Source organism: Melospiza melodia, chromosome 8 (assembly GCF_035770615.1).
Source record: "Melospiza melodia melodia isolate bMelMel2 chromosome 8, bMelMel2.pri, whole genome shotgun sequence".
NCBI classification, from domain to species: Eukaryota; Metazoa; Chordata; class Aves; order Passeriformes; family Passerellidae; genus Melospiza; species Melospiza melodia.
Genome location: NC_086201.1, coordinates 5567139 through 5592049, shown reverse-complemented (window position 1 = coordinate 5592049; position 24911 = coordinate 5567139). Strand labels below are relative to the sequence as shown.

Here is a 24911-nt window from a genome sequence, read left to right as displayed (position 1 = left end):
AATGACGAATCATTATTATACTATAAATAAAACATTATCCAGATTATGCTGGTCAACAGAGCATAAAACAAATAGCAAATTCTAATGTCCTTGAATTACAATTTAAAAAGAAAAGCAGCACAGGATGCTGATCTGCATGGAAGCTTGGTTGCTGTGAGAGTTTTTCCAGTTGCATCAGGATCATCCAGGGGCTTGCTCATTTGCAGATTCACCCTAAAAAGCAAATGTGTAACCTCAGAAACCTGAAGGTCCAGAGGACAAAATTCTTCAGGGTGAAGAGAAGAAAAAACCCTCAAGTTGTTACTTCCTTCCTTAAGTTGGAATGATTATAAAAACATGGATGTGCATGGTTCCTGCAGCTCTGCACAGAGTGCTGGCCAAAGAAAAAGCTGAGGCTTTTTATGTTTGTATGAATGAGCTTTTTTTGGAAATTTTTAATGTTCTCCCCATTGGGTGGGAAGAACAATAGGAAAGGCATTTAGCAAGAAGTTTATATATTTAATATGAACTCCCCAGGAATGTGGTCACAGCCCCAAACCTGCCGGAGTCCAGGAAGTGCTTCAGGCACAAGGGGGGATTTTTGGGGTGTCCTGTGCAGGGCCAGGAGCTGGACTCAATGATCCCTGTGGGACCCTTCCACCTCAGGATATTCCATGATTCTGTGACATTTTCACTGATATAAATGTGTGCAAAACTGTCCTGTGGAGACTGGGATTAAATAAAGGCTGTATATTAAAAACTTCTAGATTAAGTTGCTGCAGTCATAAATTGTCATTGCCCACTCAGGACACTTTTTAAATCTGGTATTTAATCATTCAAGTTTCAAAATCCTTTGAATAAGATCCATAATAGCAACATTTTGAAACTTGTCTGAAACACTCACCTGCTACACAGGAAAATGTTTTTAAAAACTCTTGCCTGTCCTGTGTGAAATGAAATCACATTTATTTCTGTTTACATGGGCAGCATGACATCTGACCTAATCAAGCCTGTCATCATTGCATTGTGTTTTGCTTACCCTGCTGGGTGTAAATCATTTCTTCTTAAGCAGATTTTGACTGCAGTAAGAATGAAACTGCCTTTTTTTTTTTGTTGTTTTTGCTGTGATGTTTTCAAAATTAACCTGGAAGGAAAACCACCCACTGCTTTTAGGCTGATTCATAGATTATTGTGGTTGGAGCAGAGTGGTGGGGGCTTGTTGGGCGTGATGGGTTTGGTACCACAGCTCCCTCCCTCTTCTCCAGGCTGCTTCCCTGTGCCAGGGCTGCCTGGAGGAGACTGGGGTGAGTTTTTCTCCCATGGTTTCTCTTCCTGAGCCTGGAAACCTCAGCTGGGAAGTGCCACAGCCAGGGAGGAGGAGAATCCAGCTCCCCTTTTGATGAGGAACTGAGCAAGGGCTGAATCAGCAGGGAGCTGCCTTCTCTCCCAGCACGTTCCTGCTTGGGAATGTTGTCCAATTTCAACTTTCCTCTTCATTTTAATGTACCTGGTGCAATTATTGAACAGTTAAGGGTTGTCTTAGTCAAAACATGTGCTTCATTTCTCAAATCTCATGGAATGCTGCTGAACTACTCTGCCTGGGCTTGTGCACAGTTCACTATAGCACACATTTAAATATCTCCTAGAAAAACAAAATCTATCTGGGCAGAAATGTGCAGTGAGATATTGCTGTTCCTTAGTTTTACTTTGTCTCTTCATACATGCAACATTTAAAACCAAACATCACACGGGCCACAAGCAAGTGCCAGATTTAATAAACTCTCTTTATTTACATACAAATACATGTACACATATGTTCTGTATATGTACACATATTTAAGTGTATATACATACATGGTTTCCACATACTCTACAATAAATAGCATGTAGGGTTTTCTTTTAATTGCCTACAGTGCTGAGTAAAAATACATGGCAATAAAATCATGGCTTACAGCTAAGTTACAAAAGCACCAAGCACTGAACTCGTAGCAATAAATCCAAGCTCATGTACAGCTGGGGTGAGGACACGCTATACAGAATACAAAGAGACCAACTTGTAGGAATTGACAGGATTAGGCAAACTAAAAAACATCATTATAGACCAGGAGAGACTCTGTATGAAATAAGATGAAGGAAAACATTTAGATTATTGATCAAACTAAACCACACATTTAAATTTGTCACCTAAAGAGAAAAACAAATCACCCAGTTACTCGTATATTTTTAACAGAGTAATTTTTTTTGTGTGAGTCTTTACCAAGGAAATCAGAATTAATCTCATGAGTGAGTCCTTCTGAGCTGCCACAGTCACTTGTGTGTGTGCACATCACCAAAGAGTATTTCAATAGTGCTTTATTTAAGCTGTGTGTAACTCCTTGAACCCTGTGTGCGAGCCTGACTGAGGCAATCAGCACTTCCCCAGCCAGCTCCTTCCACAGGACCTGTGACATGGAGCTGTCCCCAAGGGGCAGCAGAGCAAACTGGCAGCAGATCAACACCCAGAGCAAGCACAGGGGTGATGCTGGAGCTGCATGGCCAGAGCCAGCCACGGACCACAGCTGGTGGAGCACAGCCACAGCTGGACCCTCCCTTGCTGCAGCTGCAGTGCAGGGAGCTGCTGCTGCTCTAGGGGAAAGCCTGGCTGGGTATTTATATTAAAATTTCAAACCTGCTTTATGAGGTGAAGGTGCATAGATTTTTGTTCTCTCTCTTTGTCATGGCTGATACTTTGACTTAGTAAGTGCAGTGCAGTGCTAAGAGAACATCTGGTGCCAAGAAGGAGAAAGCTGCTGGTTCAGGTATCATCCTTGTGCTGTGATGTGTTTTCCTTGCTGCACTTCAATGCTCAAGGGCTGGATAGCAAAATAATTGTTTCTTTTTCCTGGAAGCCAGCCCCTGCTACAGTTCAGCGAATCACAGAATGGTTTGGGTTGGAATGAATCTTTAAAGATCATCCAGTTCCAACCCCCTGCCATGGGAAGAGGCACCTTCCACTAGACCAGGTTGACTTAAACAGAGATTATCTTTCCTCTAGGTATTTATAGATTCTCTGCTGCTGCAAAATTAATACTGGAGGGTGTGTGCTTGTGTGAATGTGTGAGAGGAATCAAACCCAGTAGTGGGCATGGGAGGAAGGGATGTATACCACATGTGCACACCTGTGGGGTCTAATAAACTGAAGCTCATTGAGGTCTAATTACATCATTGCATATCCATGGGTAGGGAGTCTGAAGGAAGAACTACTCACTCTTCACTTCAATGAACACCTACAGCTACTACAACTCATAAAAATGCAGATTTCTCTCCTTTTTTATCAAAGAATTAGCACTTCCTCTTAGTATTTGGACTGGACTACTTGAGCCCTCTGTGTAACATTCTTTATGAAAGCAGTGGGAGAGCTGTTTATTTGAAGTTTGGGTACGAGCAGCTTTGAGGCTGCTCCAACACTTGTTCATTCTATTGTCACCTAAAGTTCCCAATGAGAAACAGGACCTGGTAAGCGCTGTCCAATTCAAGTAAAACATAACCTCTCTGCTGTGGAGTTGCTCAAAAAAAAGTGATTTTTAAGCTCAATGTTCATTCCAGACATAATTTAGTTTGATTCTTGCCACGTGCCTGCCTGGCAGTTCCCTTGCGGACGATGAGAGAGCTGAAACGCGACGGCCTCAAAGGAAAACGATTGTTACATAAACAGCTGGATTAGTTACGATACAGCACGAACACAGCTATGGTTTTTAGAGACTTTTGAACCTGATAGGAAACCACATTCCTCCCCAGAAGGTGGATGGGAATGCTCGTTTCTGTGGGATTGGGATCCCCAGGCCGGCTCAGCCGGAGGACAGGTAGGGCGTCTCGCTGTGGTAGTTGTAGTCGGGACAGACCTTCTGCACCAGTTTGTAATCTACGCTGTAGAACGCGATGTAAATGCAGATGACTTTGAAGGGTTTGGAACACAACCAGGAGACATGGCTTTGGGTCTGCTCTTGGTAGCAGATCTTGGAAGGGTCAAAGTTGCACAGCGCAGTCTTTTTGGCGCGGTCTGTTTTCTCGTACTCGATGCGGCAGTTGAAGGACTTGGACTCCTTGGTCTCCAGCGTGGACTGTGGGGATGGCTCAAACTCCACCACCTTGGAGGGCGGCACCAGGCTGACAGAAACATTCCCCAGGCCCGTGGAGTTGTGTCGGAAATAAACGCTGAAGGTTCCGTTGCCGTGATCGACGATTTTCCCCGTGATCAGCAGGTTCAGCTTTACAGTTTTGATGTTGGAGTGGAAGTCACCCCACCCAAACATTTTCTTGAATTTCCCAGTTTTCACTATAGGTCTGCGCTTAGTTCGTGCCAGAGATTCCTGAACCTCCGTGATGTTGGACAACCAATCCCAAAAGTTTTCTATGCTGTCCGAGTAGGACACCTGGCCGTGTTTCAGCACTGGGGATGGTTTGACAAAGAGCCGGAGGGGGTTGATGATCCTGGAGTGGACCACGTTGTCAACCAGTGTCTCTGCAGCATCCTTGTCCTCCCAGTCCAGCACCTCCGCGGCCTGCACCACCCGGCCGGTGTCACAGAACACCTGCTCCAAACAGAAACACAGAGCAGGGTCAAGGGGGGGATGAAACAGCCAAGGCACAGAAGGAGACATTGATATTTAGTTTTATACCCATAGGGTCTGAATTGGTCACCTGGACCACTGTAATGAGGAATTTCTACTGCTCTATGAGAGTTCAAGGATTTAACTCAAAACAGCTTATGGAAGATGCAAAAATCTCAACAGGAAACATCCATGGGGACTCTTGTCCAACCTTTGGACAGGATGATGGCTGTGGTGTGCAAGAGCAGGTGCCCCATGCTCACAATTTGTTAGATGAACACCTGACTGGGGAAAGTGGAAATCCTGAAGACCCCTCTGCTAAAAGATGGAGTGAAATAGAACAGCACAAATTTCCACTCCCTTCCTTTTTCTCCCCACAATCTTCCAGCAGGTTTCGGCTTAAAATCCTGTTCTGTTGGTGCAAGTGTCTCCTAAACCATTTATTGTACATTTATCTTTTCTGGTGCTGCTTTTTCCATTTGATCCAAACCCAGTTTGCACGTTTGTGCCCCTAATTTGACACAGTGACCATGGCCCTGTTTTGGTGTGCTGGTTTCAGCTGCACAGCTGCCTGTGCTTACCAAGGCCCAGCCTTCCAGCAGTGCTGAGCACTCCCAGCCACACAGCACAGCTCAGTTTTAAGATCCATGACAAGGCCAGGCTGAGTCTGCAATCAGAAAGCAAAACTTCCTTCTGGTAGTGACAGAATGGCCTTAAGGTTTCAGAGTCCAACACACAGGTCTCAGTAAAATTTCCAACTCAGTGCAGACACACATATCCCAGGTGTTTCCCTGCTCTCTCTGGCAGACAAGTCCTGTTGGAAATGCAGAACTCCAGTATATGATCCAAAGGTCAGAAGGAAGATCTGTGTTTCAACAGGATAGAAATGATCATCTGACTTTTTAGGTCCTTTAAATCTTGAGTAAATCTTTGGAGAGCTTTTTGTAGAATGCCTTTGGAGAAGGTGCTTTTAGGGTCTGTTCTGTTTAGAACTGCCTTCCACAGTCCTCCTAATGTACAAAAGAAAAACTTTTTCAGCTGCATCTATTTCTACAAAATGTGTGAACAGAACAAAGAGATGTTTAAAATGGGAAGAAGAAAGGACACTGTTGTCCTGCCTGTGTCCCCAGTGACAAACTGCTGCTGGCCAAATGCTGCTCTTGCTCCATCACTGATCCCACAGTGCCAGGATCCAGGTGGATCCCAGTATAACTAATGCAGGGATGGGGTTTTCACTCTCCAGCAGCGACATTACAGGGTGGAAGTTTGCCTAAAGCAGCCAAAATACAGAATCCAGACGTGGAATGTGTAGGATGGAATTTTGTGCTTCGTGTCTCACGAGGGAAACCTCAGTGTTGGGCTTGCTTTTCCCTCTGCTCCTGATCCCAAAGGGTCTCCTGCACCTCTGGTTCCTCACAGGGCTCTGCTTTTACAATATCCAGCTGTTATTTCTATAAATTGCAATTTTTCATTTCATCATCTGCCAAAGATTAGAAACTCCAAAGCCCTTAATCTTCAGTGGGGCCTGTTCTGCAGCAATAGGCTCCAAACCAGAGCCCAAACCCACCACCACATGTCCTTCCTGATCACCCCTAATGCACTGATTATGAAATGTGGAACAGCAGCAACATTCACAGCTTGAATGTTGAAAGGTGACCATCATTATTGCTAAATCATGAAATCACAGAATGGTCTGGGCTGGAAGGGATCTTAAAGATCATTCATTTCCAAACCCCACCTTCCAGCCTGCCTTGAACAATTTCAGGAACCTGTTGCAGTGCCTCATCGCCCTCACAGTAAAAAATTTCTTCCTAATAACTAATCTAAAGCTCCTTCAGCTTAAGGCCATTCCACTTGTCCTATCACTTATTTTTCACTAGAAATAAATCCATGGCTGGGTGGAAATGCAGTGGGCCAGGTGTGTCTCTGCAAAAATACCTTATTTCCTTCTTCAGATTAAAAGTGGGGGAAGAAAAGACAACAGCGATCACTCTCATCCCTAGACCTTGTATGTCAACTTTCTGCCTCTATCTTATATTTTTTTTTATGGCTGAGCTAGGAACCCGAGGAAATAGGAGATTCTAATGGAAACAGTGACAGATGCTGATCTGTACCAGCCCAAATAGCACTGTCATAATGATGCTGGGGGAAACATCACTTGTGCTGTGATGGAAAGCTCCTGGTGAAGCTCTGTCATGTTTATGAGAGGCTCTTCAGCCACTGCTAAGTCTGTCAGCAGCCCAGGATCAGCTGTGAGATGCTGAGATCGCTGGCCATCCCCTCTGGCAGGGAAATCACTCCCCTGCTGCAGAGAATGACTCTGCTCACACCAAGCAAGAAGTGCTGCACACATTTCACCCATCCCCAACTTGACCTGGGGCCTTGAGAAGCACAAAAAAGAGACTTTGCTGCTGCTTTTTTAGATTACAGCTGGGCCCAGGGGCCTGGCAGTGCTGGAACACCAGAAACTTTCCTCATTTGCACAGCTAAATGAAATGCAATTTAAAATGCTAATGACCACTCAAACCATGGGCACCTACAGCTGGTATTGCTGTTAGCAACTGAGTCAGAGGGAAAAGGGCTTGGATATTTTAAGGTGAAATTTATGGAAAGGAAGCTGTTTGGTTCACAGGGGATTCTGGCTTTGCTGGTGCCTGCACCCAGCTCTGAGTGTCCTCTGGCAAGGGCACAGGAACACCCTCAAACATCCTTCAGGGCTCCTTGTCTTCTGCAGTGCTTATTGAAACCCTGCAATGGCTCTTTGGCTTCTCTCCCCTGGCCTTTTATGAGGAGATGCAGAGGACATGGAGCCGTGAGCTCGGTGTATGTCTCTTCTGGGGGCTCTCACACCAGATGAGATGGCAGAGTGCTGCTTTCCCAGGGGTGCCTTGCTGAAGGCTCTGATAGGAAAGGAAGAAATATGTGGGTATAGGGCTGGGGATGGCTGAAGGGCGGGAAACATTAACACATGCTGAAGCCAGGCAGGTTTGCCACATCAATAACGTATCAGGACACAAGTGTTTCAAGACCATGATGGTGAAATCACAGAATTGCACCTTGCTAGACTACTGCTACTTTTATTTATGTAGTTGTTACACCAAATGAGGTTTACTCATGGGGTAACGAAACACACCCCTGAAGCTGCAGTGACCTGGGCTATTTCATGTGGTAACAGAACAGCTTTCACAACACAGGAGTGTGAAATCATTGATAAATTGAAATACAAGGATGTAATACCCCTGTTTAAGGCCCAGACTGCAATCCCTAGTGTCTGCAGAAAGCTGTACCTTACATACAGCTGGAGCTTACTCAAACTTACTTTGATTGAGTATTTTTTTCCTCCTCTTTTTTTGAAGTATTTTGCAAGGCTGTGGGATTCTCCAGTCTTGCACAGCCTTAATTCTTGACTCTGCTCCATCCTAGTGCTGTCTTGTTCCACTAATTTCATTACAGGGGTGAGATTCAGGAGCTGACAGAATTCCTGTTTGCTCAGAGGGCTGCAGGGAAGCCCTCATGGCTCAGGGGGGTAAACTGGTTGTGTTTTGCAAATATTCAGTTAAAAAAGGAGCTTAACAAAGAACTGCCTGGTTGTGCTCAGTGCCTGCCTCAGCAGCAGGAACGAGGGGACACTGCTCAGAGATGTGAATGGTGTTTGTGCTTTTGTAATGTAAAACCTTTGTGGAGTGCAGATTTTTTTCCTGTTTTGAATAAAGCTTTCTGCAGAATAAGAGAACCCAACTCTAACACTTGTTTTTTCCCAAGGCCCTTCCCTCACTGGCTGCATTTTGCTGTTAGTGAGGAAGGGCCCATGGCTTTGTTCAGCTGTTTATTCACATTGGTTAGCAATTTCCGGGCAATAAAAAAATCTGTATTAAAAGAATGCAGCACATGCTGGAAAAAACTACTTCCTCAGCATCTTTCCATTTCACTATAATGCATCACTATAGTGAAAAATATTGCTGGTAGGGTATTTGAAAAATACCAGCTTAGGGAAGTTAGTGTATCCATTTAAACAGATGGCTATTGCTGGAGTTCTCCTCTGCTGCATCAGTGTTTTCCCATTCCCTCCAAACCATCCATTTCCAAACAGAAATCACCTAATCTTTTTCCTGATTACAGAGGCTGTAAAATGGCACCCAGTTACCCTAAAATTCCCATTTGCCTGTAGATATTTTCCAGTAAGAAACACAACCTTGGCCCCATGCACAGCGCGTCTCGCTGTTTTCCTTCACTGCATAAACGACGAGAACAGCTCAAATCAGTGCAGTGTGGTTTATATTTATGGAGTTTTAACTTCAAACCTTTGGTTCTTCCTCTAAAAGACGGTGACTGCTCTTCACACTCTCCCCCTTCCATGCACGATCCTGATCAGAGCAGCACAGGGTTAAATGACATTCCCTGTGAGCTATTTTTGAGAAATGAGCTGACACTGATGAAACACTGGTAGCAGTAAATGCTCTGTTTTCTCCATTTGCCCAAATTTGGGTTCATCTGGAACTCACTCCAGTGCCTTTCTCTGTGGGCAAGGCACTAAATAAAAGCAGGTGTCCCCATGCAAGAGTTAATAGTTGTGGTGCTTTGGGAATTTTATCCAGGTTATTCATCAATCACCAGCAATCATTCCTTTAGTTTCACCCCTGCCAGGAATCATTTAAAAACTCTCAGCAATTAGCTGGAATGAATTGGTTCTGTTGGAATAAACAGCTCTGAAGCACCATTCTGCTGCTCACTGGGAGCTTTTTATCCCACTGCTGGAGAGGAGGGGGTACCACCACTGCTCTAGGTCCCAGTTTCACCAGTGAAAAACTCATACTGGGGGAGAATTCCATTGTCTCCCCACTCTCTGCTGCTTCCATGCCCAAGTGTAACATGGGTTTGCACTTGTGTGCCCTCTGCAGCAGCACAGGACACCTCTCTGGGTTCCCTCTGCTGATTTTGGATCCTCACAGCCATGAGGTAACGTGGCCCCATCGAGTGGCTGCACAAAAGCCCCAGTTTGAAGGGGGGTGTGTGGCAGGGAAGAGAAATAACTCTGCTTTATCGGTTTGAAAATCCAGTGATTTCAACACATTTATCAAATTTTAAATAATTTATGTCTTGACAGGGCTTATCAATTTTGCAAAGCACACACATTAACCAGATACAATGATCTCATATTAGCTTTTTCAGCATCTTACACTGGAGCCCAGAAATATTAATAAAAACTCAGCCCGTCATCAATTAAATGGAAAAAACCATAAAATTGTGTTCCATTATAGTCTTTTAGTCCTTTTTTCCCCCCAAGAAAATGATGATGGGCTCCAATAATTCATCACAACAAGCTGAGCTTGAACTTTACTGATTATTAAATTTTTTTTTTCAAAGACAGAGGCTGTGGAGGGTTTTATGGCTGCAGATGTGATTGCTGTCAGGAATGCTGTGAGGGATTTGGGAGCTAGGCAACATCTTTCAGCAGGACTGTGTGAGAGTGCCATGCTTGTTGCATCCAGCCACAGCTTCATTTTTCAGGATGCAGGGGAGCTGCTCTGCAATGAAGCAAAAAGGCAGAGTTGGAACAATCTGGTCTGGTGGGAGGTGCCCCTGCCCACCATGGCATGGGGCTGGAATAAGATGAGCTTTAAGATCCCTTCCAACCCAAACCCTTCTGTGGTTCTCTAATCCACCAAGCTGATGATGGGATGTGAATATCCAGAAGAGAGGTTGAACCTTGTGGATGAGTGTGCCCTCACTCCTCAGGCACCCAAAATGCCTTTCCAGGTTCTACAGCCTCGTCCTTGCTAAACTGTAGGTAAATAAGCAGGTTCTTGTGCTTGGTTTTCTCTCTTCTGGGGCAATGACTGGCTCTTCAAAACACTCTGGTGCAAAGATGAAATTAAGTCACAAATTCAGAGTTCAATTGCTTGATTTCTGTTTCATTTTGAATCTGCTGACACAGAGGGACTGTGGGGTTCAGTGTGCCAAATCCAGCAAGGATATCCATCATGGGGGGAAACTGCAGAGCTGGGAGTCAGGGGGACTGATCCCCAGTTGGACAGTGGCAGAGTACTCAGGCTTCTCAAAACCCCCAGACAAGTCAGGGAGGTTACAATTTAGAAATCTTTAAATGCTATTGCAACCTTCTTTCACTCAGGAAAGGTAGCCAGAAATCCCCTGTTCAATAACTAACAGAATTGGATTATTTTAGCAATTTTACCCAGCTTTGTGTAGTTAAAAACACAATGAGAAGATGCTTCAGCAGAAAAGAAAGCCTTCACGATTGAACCTTGCAGCCCATTAGATTTTTCTGCTTGTAAACAGAATCATTGAATCACTGAGGCTGGAAAAGCCCTCAGAGAGCACAGAGTACAACCAGTGACCAAGCACCATTTCAGTCAGCCCACTCCAGTGTCTAATCACCATTTCTGTGAAGAAAATCCTCCTAATGTCCAACCTACTCTCCCCCTGGCACAGCTCAGACCACGACCTCTCAGCCACTCCTGGGGCTCCAGATTTTTCTCTGAACGTGCTTCAGCCCCTCACTGTCCTTCCCTGAACTGAGGGGCCAGAACTGGACACAGCACTCAAGGTGTGCCCAGTCCCATGTCCTGCTGGCCACGCCGTTCCTGACACAATTTCATTACATATTTTTTAAACAAAATTGAAACTTCAAACTCGGTATCATATTTTACAGGAAAAAAAAAAAAAAACCAACCACTTGAAAATTCTCCAATTTGTGCAAGCAAGCAAAATAGTATTTTACTAAAACAGCACTTCAGTAAAGAAACAAAACTGGGAGGAAGAAGCAGCAGAAGAAAAGAGTGAAAATTAAAAATAAAGCCTGCAAAGATTTCCTATTTCAAAAATGTGCCTCTTTCACAACCCTGACAAGTAGTTTTAGGTTATCTGAAGTGTTCCCTCCAGCTGCAATCGGATAAATTGCTTAGAGCATAGATTGCTTTTAAATTATATCCATGCATTGAATTGATCTACCTTTTTGCTGAGAGAACAGAAAATTTGTTCTGAGAAATGTTTCTTGCCAAAAAATCTGCACCAATTCTCTTCTTGAAGATTTGACTCTTTGGGTTCCCCTCCCCCTGCCTTAAATCTAAATTAGAGATCTCTGAGATAAAAATTAAATCTTATTTGTATGTGTGTTGGGGAAAACTTTTTTTCTTAGATATCACTAAGTAGTTTTAGTTCTTCACTATATATGAGGCATTCTGGAAGGGTGGGGAAGTAACAGAAATGTAAACCTTTCTGTGAAGGATCTGAAAAAGTCTTGTATAAAAATATCAAATTGAGATACAGTAGGTACAGAAAACTTAGATTATTATCATTATATTAGCACCAAATAACCCCCACTGATTCTTAAGTGGCTTTTTCATCACTCTGTGTATATTTTCAGTATTCAGGCTGCATTCTCACAATCTATTTTGCACTGAGCTTTGCTGCTACTGTAGACACATGTACACTCCTATGAGACTGAGATGTGCTTTTATGGTGGAGATCTGGCATTAAGTCACTTTTAGGGCCATTTAGAAGACAATCCTATCCACCTGGAAATCCTGTGAGATGTGCCAGGTGTTTTCAATCTACGCTGAAGTTGTGCTGCTTGCAGGTGCAGCTTGTGGAGTCATTTAGGTTGGAAAGGGCTGTAAAAAACACCGAGTCCAAGCACTGATCTGGCACTGCCAAGATCACTAAACCCTGTCCCACAAACCCTGTCCCTAAAACCCACGGCAGCTCGCAGGACCAAAGCCCAGCAAAGGGAACAGGGACACTCAGCCCCTCTGCCAAGCCAGCACCTGCCCACCAGCCCTCTGCTGAACTGCACAGTTAATGATTTCCCCTCCTGCTCATTTCCTTAATGCCTGGGAGATTTCACTCCACGTTTCAGGACCAGTTCATTAAAATCCTAATTTCAAGCAGTAATTATCTGTGTGTGAGTGCTGCTGCCCGTGGAAGCGGCGCTAGCGCTGACACACTCCCAGCTGTGGGAGACTTCCCAGCTGCTCCAGCCCTGGAAACTCAGGGCAGGAGACTTCCCAAATGCTCCAGTCCTGGAAACTCAGGGCAGGAGACTTCCCAGATGCTCCAGCCCTGGAAGCTCAGGGCAGGAGACTTCCCAGATGCTCCAGCAATGGAAACTCAGGGCAGGAGACTTCCCAGCTGCTCCAGCCCTGGAAACTCAGGGCAGGAGACTTTCTAGCTGCTCCAGCCCTGGAAACTCAGGGCAGGAGACTTCCCACATGCTCCAGTCCCTGGAAGCTCAGGAGCCACCCTGGTGCTCAGCTGGAGCCTGGCTGGCCAAGATCTCAGGGGGGGAAATGTTTTCAGAATCACAGTTCACCACAAAGGCTGCTTTGTGTGGCAGGGAAAGCAGGTGAATGGAAAACTGCTGTATCTGTTAGAAACAAACCTGATTTTACTGAAGTTGTCATGAGGGGTTTTTATGCCTTGTGAAGTTTAAATTAAAAATCAATTATGGAAGAGGCCTTAATCTCCTCTCTGGAGTTTTTTTGTGTTTGGATGTTAACTCTGAGACCCCGATGACCTCTCTCAGTGTGAAATGCAACACAGCAAAGGCCGGTTTTTCTCTCTTCCCACTCATGTGCAATTATTCAATTTTTTGCTGCATTATGCAGAGGCGAGTTTTAATAATCAAACCAGATTAAAAGAATGAAAGGATGCTTCTGACGAGTTAGAAACAAAGAGAAGCTGTGCATTCCTAGCAGATTTCAAGCTCTGTATTATTACAAGACGTAAGAGATGATTAACAAAGAAAAATATTACAGTTATCTACTCCCTTTGAGAGCTTAACTAATGAACCTCTACCAGCTGCTCTTGAAAAATCAGTAACACTATCACTATCAATTTCAAGACAAAGCACAGCTGACAGATGTTTGAAGTGATAAATCAGGCTGCACAAGGATTAAAATAACAAGCCCCAAATGGCCTTTAAAAGACAAAGGTGCTGCAGTGAACTATTTTCAGCCACTTTGGATCCTGTCAAAAGTTAGATCACTGATACAATTATCTTGCAAAACAGTAATGACCAAAGTAATACGTTATGAAAAATCTAACAATGGTGATACTCGAGCCAGGCTTTTGAAAAGAACAGGTTTGATAGTCATTTGTGCTTTTAATGGCAGAACTGAGAATGCCTTGCTTCCCTGAATACTACTTCTGGGAATGAGTGATGAAAAGTGAGCACTGGGCTGAAGCATTAAATGTAACTGAATTGCATTCTTGTACATTTTAATTAATCTTTTTTTAAAGCAAGAAGTTACATTTTAATAGGCAATGAACACCATTATTTAAATCAAGCATAAGATTTTTTGTGTTGCTTCACTGCAGGCTGCATTTCCTAACAACCTGCCGGTGAAGTGATGGAGATAAAGATCCCATTCCTGGAGAACAGCCTGTGTGCTTCCAAACTCCACTGCCTCTAATGAGAGACAACTGCAGCCAGGGGAGAGTGAGCAGAAACAAATACCAAGTTTCTGGACTTTGGCCCAGCTTTCACAGTTTAGTGCATCTTGTCAGAGCGTGCACTTCCTTGCTAACTCTCAGCTGGGTTAGGAAGGAGAGGCTCTGTTTAAAGCATTACAAGGTGTTTTTCTGGCACCACTCTTGGCTCAGGCAGGATCACCACAGAGCTCAGTGTGGAAAGCTCCCAGTGGAAAAGAGCTGCACTAAGTGCTTTTGGCACTGATACCTCAGGAAAACCCCAAGTACCTGGCAGGCTCCTGCTACAGAACCAGTTAACTGGGGTTATCCAGTGACTCTTGAATTCCTCCTGTGCAGCCATGATATTTTCTGAAAAATCCTTCCCTAAGGATTTTTTCTTCTGAGAAGCTGAGAGGCCTCAGGAACAAAATGTAAACAATGATTATCTGCTGCTGTGGAATGCAACAGGTGATTCTGTGATTGGTCCATGTGGTTGTTTCTAATTAATGGCCAATCACAGTCTGGCTGTCTGGACTGTCTCAGTCAGGCACAAACCTTTGTTATCATTCTTTTCCTTTTCTATTCTTAGCCAGCCTTCTGATGAAATCCTTTCTTCTATTCTTTCAGTATAGTTTTAATACAATATATATAATAAAATAATAAATCAGCCTTCTGGAATATGGAGTCACATCCTCGTCTCTTCCCTCGTGCTAAGACCCCTGTGAACACTGTCACACTCCTGAATCCTCCTGCTGTTTGAAGGAAGTGTGTGGATGTATCCAAGAGTCCATCAGCCGTGCAGGGACAGGGGAGATTGACTTTGACTAATAATTCTGTCAGGTTAAAAGCTCTTTTCCAGAGAACACTTTTGTTGTTTTCTTCAGGGAAGGTGTTTCTTCCTGGAAACCTTGCTGCCCATGAGTGCTGTCATTAACGCACCCTGAGCAGCACAGTCAGACCAAGCTCTGGGAGCTGCTCTCTGCATTCGTGGCATCTCCCTAAGAAAAATATTTCTGCTTCAGAGCTTTGTGACAGAAGCACGTGGGAAGTGCAGGAGCAGCTGGATTGAGGCACAGAGGCACAAGCAGTGAGATCAGGGAGTGCAGCAGGGCAAACCACAGGCACAGGCTGCTTTGGAAATGCAGCCTGGGGATGTCAGGGTCACAGACTGGGGAGAAACTCCTCTACTGACATCCTTCCAGTAAGGTGGAGGCCCAGGAAAAGCCTGGTGCTGAGCACCACCCCAGGACTGCACCAAAACCTGTCCCTGGCTGGGCAAGCCCCTGTCACTGCCTTTCCCCACGTGCTCAGACAGCACAGGTTTGGAATGAAGGCCAGGCTGAGGGTTTGGGATGAAGGCCAGGCTGAGGGTTTGGGATGAAGGCCAGGCTGAGGGTTGTCCTCCTCCCCACCATGCAGCCAGTGTGGAAGCTGGGGCTGTGCTGGAGCTGCCTGTCCCCATGCCTGCTCACAGCTTGTGCCCTCCCTGCTCAAAGCGTGGAAGGGCACAGAAATTTTCTAAATTAAATTAAAATTCTTTTCCCTTTTCAAAGCACTTAGCTTGAGACAGCACGCTGGGGCACTTGGAGGTATTTCATTGCTGCCTACACACATGCATGCATGCTGCTTTCCTAAATGAATTACTCTCTTAAAGAAAAGAGAAAATCATTGACTGAGGCTGCCTGATTATTAAGTTTTAAGGTGAAACAATATTAGCTTTTGCCTGGCATGAGCCAGCCACGCCTGCAGTCATTGTGCTCTTCATAATGGTGTACTAACAGTGACTTCATGCTGTGAGGTCCTATTGAAACCCAATTTTAATCTCTTTTAATTTATTCAGGCATTTTTTATGTCTCCAAGAATAGGAAAATCAGAATTCCTTTTCGGAAAAACCAAAATGACAGGTTTAAGATGATTTGAAAACAACAAAGTTCAAATTTGAAATCCAGTCACCATATAAGTTTTAACAGGGCTTAATTAGAAGTTGCTCAGTCATCTGCCCTGATATAATAAATCCACGACTTGTGTTTAACAAAGGGAGATGAGTTTGACACCTAGATTGCCTGGAAGAATGTCACAACATGTGCTTGGTTTGTTCCCTTGCAGGAATTTACCAAGATAATTATTATCTAAGATTGTTGTAAATGCACTGTAAGAACAGAAAGAGGATCTGAAGACAGAAAGGCTCAGATCAGATGAAAATGTTACATTCTAGCACAATAGGAGTTAATACAAATTTCTGTCATTTGCATGCAAAAATATAATTTCAAACCTATTTGCTCCACATCTGTATCAAACAAGAAGGGAGCACATTCAACACATCTTTACATCTTCCAGTCTTTCTTTTACTGTGAATTACAGTGCACATAACCCCAAGTGTTAATTTGGTCCCATTTCACTATGCATTTGATGTATTCCAATTGGCATATAAAGAATAACATTTCCAGGTTGTGCAAAAGAACTGTACTAGCAGGGTGCTTGCAGTTGGTGAAACAAGCCCTGACAGCAGATAAATCATCCAGGGGAGCTGGGGGCGAGGGGAATGGTGCTCTAGCATGTGGCTTTTAAGGCACACATGTCTGAAACACACACCCCAGAAAATGTACAATCCTAGCAACAGGGCAGGGGGAAGTGTTCTCTTCAGAGGCTCACCAGTGGTGTTTTACAGGAAAGGCTGCATAAAAGCATAACCTGAAAAAATCTTTCCTGTGTTAGCACAAATAATGCAAATATCAGTGGATTAGTGGATCCAGCCAGCTGGATCCCAAACCTTGCAAAGCCCTCAAAGGCCTGAAGTCAGTTTAGATAAACCCTCAGTGAGAAATCTCAGCTCTGTTGGCTTGTCTCTCTTCACTTACAGCAGGCTTTTTTCCCCTCCTCAAAGTTCAGATAATCATAGAATCACAGAATGGTTTGGATTGGAAAAGATTTTAAAGATCTTTTTCCAACCCCCAGCCATGGGCAGGGACACCTTCAGCCAGGAAGGTTCCATGGATACTCCTATCTCTATTCCCCCAACAATCCCTTTGACTTTTCCCTGCTCCAGAACTTGGCCGTGCAGGGTAACAAAACCAAAGTGTTCCTTAAACACCTCAGTTTACAGATTTCTTTGGTGGTTATTCTTTTTTTCAGCTGACCACAGTCTTGACCTCCCTGGCAAATAATGAATCAACTTACAAAGCAGACTTTGCTAATTTAAGACTTGTCACAGACATCTTTTATGAAAAATCCTTTCCTTAGGACTTTTCCTCCTGAGAAGCTGAGAGGCCTCAGGAACAAAATGCAAACAATGGTTATCTGCTGCTGTGGAATGCAACAGGTGCATCTGTGATTGGCCCATGTTGGATGTTTTTAATTAATGGCCAATCACAGTCAGCTGGCTCAGACTCTCTGTCAGAGACAAAAGCTTTTGTTATCATTCCTTCTTTTTCTGTTCTTAGCTGGCCTTCTGATGAATCCTTTCTTCTATTCTTTTAGTATATTTTTAATGTAATATATGTCATAAAATAATAAATCAAGCCTTCTGAAACATGGAGTCAGATCTTCATCTCTTCCCTCATCCTAAGACCCCTGTCACAAAGACTTACTCTGAAAAATACCAATTTGCAGTAACCAGTTCTCACTACTATTTAAGAAGTTGAATAAACCAGTTCATAAAGACCCAAAATTGCTAATAAGACTTATAGTCACTGCTTAATTCACACACTGACTAAACTGGACAAAGTGAGGTGTTTTTCATTAAATTCTGAGTCTGTACAAGAAACCTAAGCCCTGGTCATGAGTAGGTTTGGGGATGAATGTTAACAAGTGCCCTGAGTAATTTCAAACCCCAAACATTCAGGGCTTAGGAAGAGCAGATTTTTGGAACAAGAGATGTGAGATGTGAGCTGATAAAGAGAAGCTACAAGAGCTGGTGATGTGTAAGTGATGCCAGGCTTCAAAAGTCACGCAGTCCTTCTTGTTCCTAATGCATGTTTTCCCACAGATTGTGAAGATCAAAGAAGGAAACAAATCTAAATGTAACTGCCTAGACCAAAGCTGGTAATAAGTGTATGACAGACATAAAAGCAACTCCGCTGTAAATGTTTTAAACTGTCTCCTGTGGATACAAAAGGTGGTTCTACAGGGAGGGGAAGTAATTCCCTGTATTAAAATTTAATGTGTTGCCCTATGTGATCAATTACAAAGCTATAAATATGTATGTGCGTGACTGAATCGGTAATAAAAATGTGATTTTATAAGTCTCTGAGTCTCCATGATCAGGCCAATAAACTTGTTACATCAAATTACATTGCAGCTTCTGGTACCTCCAGGAGTGCCAGTTCTTGTGATGAACCATTTCAGGAAGGGCTTGTCTGCCTGTCCTGCCTGCCTGTGATGCTGCAGGGATGAGGATAAATGGAGCACAGCCCTGTGTGCCTGGATCACCCACTGGTACAAACTTAATCCAGACCAGTCACCAGAGTACATGCAAGGTAGTCTGCTACAGATTATGGCTCAGAAATTAGTAAATAAATCTGGTTTCCCCATTCTTCTTAGCTGGCTTTGAGGCTGGGAATCTTCCAGCACCTGTTTGAGGCACAGCAGCTTCTTCTGTGCACAAGCCCTGCATGGAGGAGGGCAGGATGGCTGCACTCAGTGAGAAACAAGGATTGCTATCACCCACCTTCAGGGAACAAGGAGCTTGATTGTGTTACTTCACTGAACAGAGTTAGTATTTCCATCTCATGCTCCAGAAAAGAAGGATCTCAGCAGATCTCTGTCCAGCCAGCAAAGTGCAACACCTCATTAGTGCTTATTAGTTTTATTTCTTGTAAGATAAGCTCTAGTTCAAAATTCTGCAAAAATCTGCAGAATTCTGCAAAAATTTGCAGAATTTTGGCAGAATTTGCTCAAAATTCTGCAAAAATCCAGAGAGCTGAATACGGATCAAAATGTCCAAAAACTTCTGATGTTCATTGCTGCTGAATACTTGGGAGGAGATATCTTCTCTGGAGTGCCAACAACGGGCTTCAATTGGCTGCTTTTCTCCTTCTCCACAGTCAGCACATGGGATAAACAGGCTGGAGGGAGAGGAAGGGTCCCAATGCCCCCAGTTTGCTCCTCTCTCTGGTTTGGGATGCTGCTTCCCTGCCTCACAGCCAGGTTGTGATGCTCTTACCAGTGTGTGGAAATACTAAAAGGTCAGATCAGGTGTGATGTTCTACATTTAGAGATGTACTTGATTTTCTGTACAGTAATCCAAAGTTAATGCACTACACCTGGGTCATATTTTTGTAAAACAGTCTTACATTTTGCATGACTGTACAAGGAAAATATCCTTTAAAGTCAGACCTGAGCAAACAGCCACGAGTTTCAGCAGGAGGTAACAGGGAAGCACTTGGCTGCAGGTTTAACTTCTGTCTGACAGCTACAGGCTGGGAACATGCAGATAACTGAGAGGTGTGATTGTGGCAAAAGTGAATTGTAGCACCAGCCAGCCCTGAGAGAATATCCTCTGCTGCAGAGAATGGCAAACCCCCTGTGCCTTTGGCTTTAATGATTTATATTATGTGGTAAGTGAATGAACAAGATACACATGCTATTTTTCTTGCTCCACCCATGTCCTCAACTAAGCATTTCTTATTTTTTTTTATCCTGTGGCTAATATCACAACTAAACTTTGGTATATAGTCTGAGTACTGATAAAAAATCTTCTCAGCTGTTCTGCACAAAATACTTCTTACAGAATGATTCCTTTTCTGATTTCCTTCACGCATATATTATTTACAGAGCAAAAAACCAGAGGGAATCAAATCACACAACCTACAAAAAGAGTGAAAAGCAGGGCCTTACTTGCTCCCAGCAGTGAAGAAATGTAGTGTTAAGACTTGAAACTCATTTCCAATTTTCTGTGTTCTACCATGGTCTCTAAACAGCGCATTATCTCGCACACCAGATGTGCAGCTGTATCTAGGAACTACAGGGTGCAATAAGTAAGGAATTTCAGCCCTATTTCTTCTTTTATGTTTTAAGTAAAATCCTTATTCTGATTTTAATTTAGGTTTTTTTTCTTGTTTTTTTGTGTGCTTTGTGGGGTGGGAGAGAAGGGGGGAGTTTGCTGTTCAATTATAGAAATGGAAAAAGGAAATCACGTGGGACACAGAGTATTTTAACGTAACAACACAAGAGAAATCAACATCCACACCTCTAATTTTATTTCAATTGGTGTAAAATTAGAGTATAGAAACAACTTAATAAACACTTAAGTGGAATTTTCCCACAAGTCAGCAATCTCTTGGCTGCCTCTGGAACTGAAATAAAATGGAGAGATCCTGAAAGTTATTTGAACCACTGTCAAATGCTATTCTGAAAATACTACTTGGATATTTAGTAATTTGAACACATTACAATAGATGTTACCCTTATGTTACTAGGAGGTTTATTTTTATTCTTATAACAAAAATAACCATAATGATAATGATGATAATAATAATAGTACTTTTCTGTTTCAGGTGGGAGGTGGTGACCTCATGAAGGAGTCCAATGGTGTTGCAAATGCCTGTTATTCATGTATGAGTAGCCATCCTGGAAACAGAGGACATAAAACTTTGCACCAGGATGAATCTAAAACCTGGATCCACATGCTAATTTTCTGGGATGTTAGTAATATTTGGGAGATGGAAGGTGGAATATCAGCTCAAGAAAAAAAGAGAGGCCACAGAGGGAGAAAACGAGTTTTAATCTTCAAGGCACATTTTTGCCTTGCTGTTTTTCCAGGAAGGTTTCCAAGCCTGCCAGGAGTCACAGAGCTCTCCTTGGAGTCCAAGGAAGGTTCCTGTGGGTTTTCCCAACACCTGAACACCAGAGTGGTGCTGCTGTTCCCTGGCTGTGAACATGACAAGGGTTGGTTCCTCACAGGATCAAACGGCTGCTCACCTCTAAAGGAGCCCAGCCTGATGAGCAGTGCTTGCAGTCATCCACAAACAAATGAGCTAATTAAATTATTTTTGTGTGTGTGCTTTGGTATACTGCATAGTCCAATTAAGTTGCTAAGCCAATCATCTTGAAATAAATCAACCACATTGTTACATAATTCTTTTTAACAAACAGAGACATCATTATATGAACTAGGTTCTAAGGGTGCCAGATGCTCCTAAACAGGGAGTCTAATTTATTTTGTTGATTTTAAGAAGCAACCCATTCATGTGTGATAGCTTTTGTCATCCAAAATGCTAATTCTCCTCTGAGTTTAAAGTAGGTTTCTGTCTTTCTCATCCACAAATGAGAGCACAGAAGAGCTAAATCTGGACCCTCTTTAATTCCCCATCACACAATCACATAAAAATCTTGTCCCAAAACACGGAATAAATGTCCTTCTAAACACAGCTAATAGGATTGCAATGGAAAAGAGGCCAAAACCACTTCTCAAAATTATTGTAGTCAATATAAAGAAAAAACATCTGATCTCTGAAAACAAAAGTTTTGCTGAAGAAAGAGCACTTGCTGAAAGGTTAGCATCGTGCAATGGGAAAAATGGGATGGACTGGGGTCCTGGGCAGCCCATGGTGCTGCCCAGTTCAACCTTAGAGCAGAGCAGAGCAGCCTGGCAGAGGGCTCAGAGGCTCTGGCACACTGGGAAGTCTCATTCCCTCTGTAAAAAAAAGAGAAAAGATTATGTGCTTTGGATTTGATTAACGTTTCAAGGATACTATTAAGGGAGATGGGCAGCAGAGATGTTCCCTTCCAACACTGCCAGTGACGCAGGCTCCTCCAGAGGAGAGCAGAACGCACACATCTAACCCTGCAATCAAGCAAGCCTCTTTTTATCTTTTTGCCCTTGGTTAATGCTTCTTTTTCTCCCAGAGAGAAGATTACAGGAAACAAAAAACCTGTGTTGGCTGTTTTTTTCTGATGCATTCACTGGAGGGTTGAGTGACTCCCGCAGAAGCCAAGGTGTGCAGAGCAGCTTTGGTTGGCAGCCCTCTCCTAACCCACCTCTTCAGGAGGGTTTCCTGAAGAAATCACTCTGGACCATTAATAACCTGCACCCTCAGAGATGCACAACAGCATTGAGGAGAAAGAAATGGGCATTACTGAATATTTTCTGTGCACCTGTGCTTACCATTCTGATTTGCTCCCGTTTATTTTGGACCACAACAAAACAGCCTTGCTTTGTATTTTCACTTGGCCAGTGATGATTGAAAGTGATTTCTCTGGATAAAAGCTGAAGAAAAAAACCCCGTGGTTTCCATTTGGACATTAGAAGGTTGATGTGTTTTGCTGTCACATTCTATTTTTAAATGCATGACACTGCACAGGTGTTCAGACTCCAAATCCTTAGCGAAATCTGTCATCTCTCTGCAGCTTGTCACTACATCAGCTCACAGACTGAGGGGAGAATGAAGTTCCTGTATGGCAGAAAACTGCAAGTGCTCAACTGTGGTTAATGATAATTTCTGTCCATAGCTGAAAAATATCCCTACATTTGATAAATCTTTCAGGTGTTATAACTGCTTTGAGGTTCATTTGCCTATCTAGAATTTCTCATATTATTTTTCTACAAGCCCTCAATGTATAGGACACAAACTAACATTAAAAACGTGAATCATTTTTGCAGGAGCAAAAGTTGTTAGTCTGAGTCAAAGACCAGGCTGGAGCTTTACCTCTGTGCTTGCTCTCATTAAACTCTGACTGAATTCAGAAGGATGAGAGTTACAAGGAATCACACATCTTCTTTCATGTATTATTTCTGCATCCATAGGCATTGCTAAAATGTAATACAGCAAAGAATTTAATAATCAGCATTTTAAGAAAACCATTCTTGTTTTTTCAATCAGAAAAAATAAATGGGGCTAATCCACCCTAATGGTGTTCTCCAAAAGTTTGTTGAATCTCATGCAATGTTAACGTAGAACAGTGTCCCAAGTTAATACTGTAGGGAAAGGTGGGGAATGAAGCAGCTCTTACAGGACTGCTCCAGTCACCAAGCAGGTGCCCATTTCTGCCCCACCTTCGACTCAAGGAACACTTTCTGCCTCTGTGGGACAATTCTCTGTTGATATTGCAAGACCAAACTCAAGACCTTCTCCCCAAGTAAAGCTTAGATCTCCTGAAGAGATCTGAAATGAACCATCCACATCCTTCTAGCTAATTTAGAGACAAAACTGTCAATTAAAGCTATTCCTTTGCAGATGATTATTTAAATTTTGGCTTGGTGATCATTTAGCATCCATCACTAGACAAAACCAATGGTGCTTGTCTCAGTGATATATTGAACTCCAAGGAATCCACTTGGCTCTTGCACAACTAGTTCAAGTCCTCTGAAGTTTTTCTTCTATCCCCTACACAATCCCTAGTATCAGTCAGAGAGAGCAGGGAATTGGGGTTCCCTGAGCAATCTGAACCCAGGCGTGGCCCAGAGGGTGGGTGTCATTCAAGTGTTCTGAAAGAGCCAGCTGATGTTATTGTGAGGCTTTTCACTACCATGTTTGAAAGGTTTTGAAGACTGGGAGAGGGCTCTGACCACCAGGAAAGACCCCAAATACAGCAACTGTTTTTAAAAAGGCTAAAAACAGTCTGGGAGGTGACCAGCTGCTCAGAATCTCTTCAGCCCCCTGGGAAATCATGGATCACATTCTTTCGAAAGTCTGACGTGCTAAGGAAGGGCAAGATGATGGCTGGGAATAGGAAGAGTAGATTTACCATGGATTTACTAAATTTACCATGATTGACTAAACTGGTTGACAAATATTTATCAAAAAACCAGATCTGTGGATGAGGAGAGAGCAGAGCGATGTCACCTACTTTATCCAAGTTTTTGACACAGCCTCCCAAGCACTTCTGCCCCCAAGGTGGGATGTTGCTGCCTTGATGAGGGGACCACTGAGTGAAAAGCACTGGATGAGGCTCAGAAGGCAGTGGTTAACGAGGCACACTCTGAGCAGACAGCAGGAGCAAGGGGGTTCTGGTTCTCCTGCAAGACTGCAGCCTGAATTCACAAATGGACTTGGAATCACTCTGTCCATAATCACCATCACCACTGAGGAGATTTGACGTAGTTACTGAAATCACAGCACAACAGAATAACCCACCCTGGAAACTAATCTTCCCAAAGATGATTTAAACAATCTTGTTTGCTTCAGATTTCATTAAAAAGTTATTTTCAAAGTATACTGTTGACAGTTGTTGATGTTGGACCAAAGGTGATTATATAAGCTCCAGGCTTTGATGGCCAACATTTAATTGAACTCAGCCATTTTTTCCATTTGTTTCTAATGTACATATTCCTTGAAACAAGTCATATTTGTGTTGTAAAACTTAAAGGACAGAATTTACCTGCTAACTTCCCAGGATGTTGTCTTGCATATACATACAGAGTATGTCACAGGATGAGCAGTTCTTCCTTGCTAGGCAATACATCCAGGACTGTTTCCTATTTGAGCTGTCAGGAAGACAGTGCATTTCTTGAATGCTCAAAAGCATTTTGAATAAAACAGATTTTTTTTTTTTTTTTGCCTGGTGGTTTTCAAAATATCACGGAGCAGACAAAGACTTAGCACGTAAAAGATTAAATTCTTCCATGCAAAAGAAGAATTTAATATCAAATGTTAATTTATGAGTTTTGTATGTATATTTAAGGAGTTTATAAAAGTGATTTTTAACCCTGTGATCTCCTGGTTTAATCTTTCACCCTTCACTTGGATATAACACCTGCATACCCCACTGCTTTCAGGATTCTGACACACCACAGAGAGGGCTCAACCAGTTGAACCCAGAATTGAGACCACATCATGAAATTAGCAACCAGAGCAGAAAGAAAGAGACAATTATGGGCTTTTATGAGTTACATCAATCACTTGGATTTATTCATTTTATCTTACAGAAGATTAATAGATATATAGAACATTAATATACTTTTACAGCAGTGTAATT

General features: G+C 43.0%; 1 protein-coding gene across 1 annotated transcript in view; it reads right to left on the bottom strand.

The window, feature by feature from the left end:
* Positions 1-1742: 1742 nt before the first annotated feature.
* Positions 1743-24911, bottom strand: part of NXPH2 (neurexophilin 2) — a 35758-nt gene continuing 12589 nt past the window's right edge. Inside the window, exon 2 of the mRNA XM_063161581.1 lies at positions 1743-4550. Within this exon, the coding sequence (XP_063017651.1) occupies positions 3807-4550 (744 nt within the window). The 3' untranslated portion in view covers positions 1743-3806. The remainder of the gene's footprint in view (positions 4551-24911) is intronic.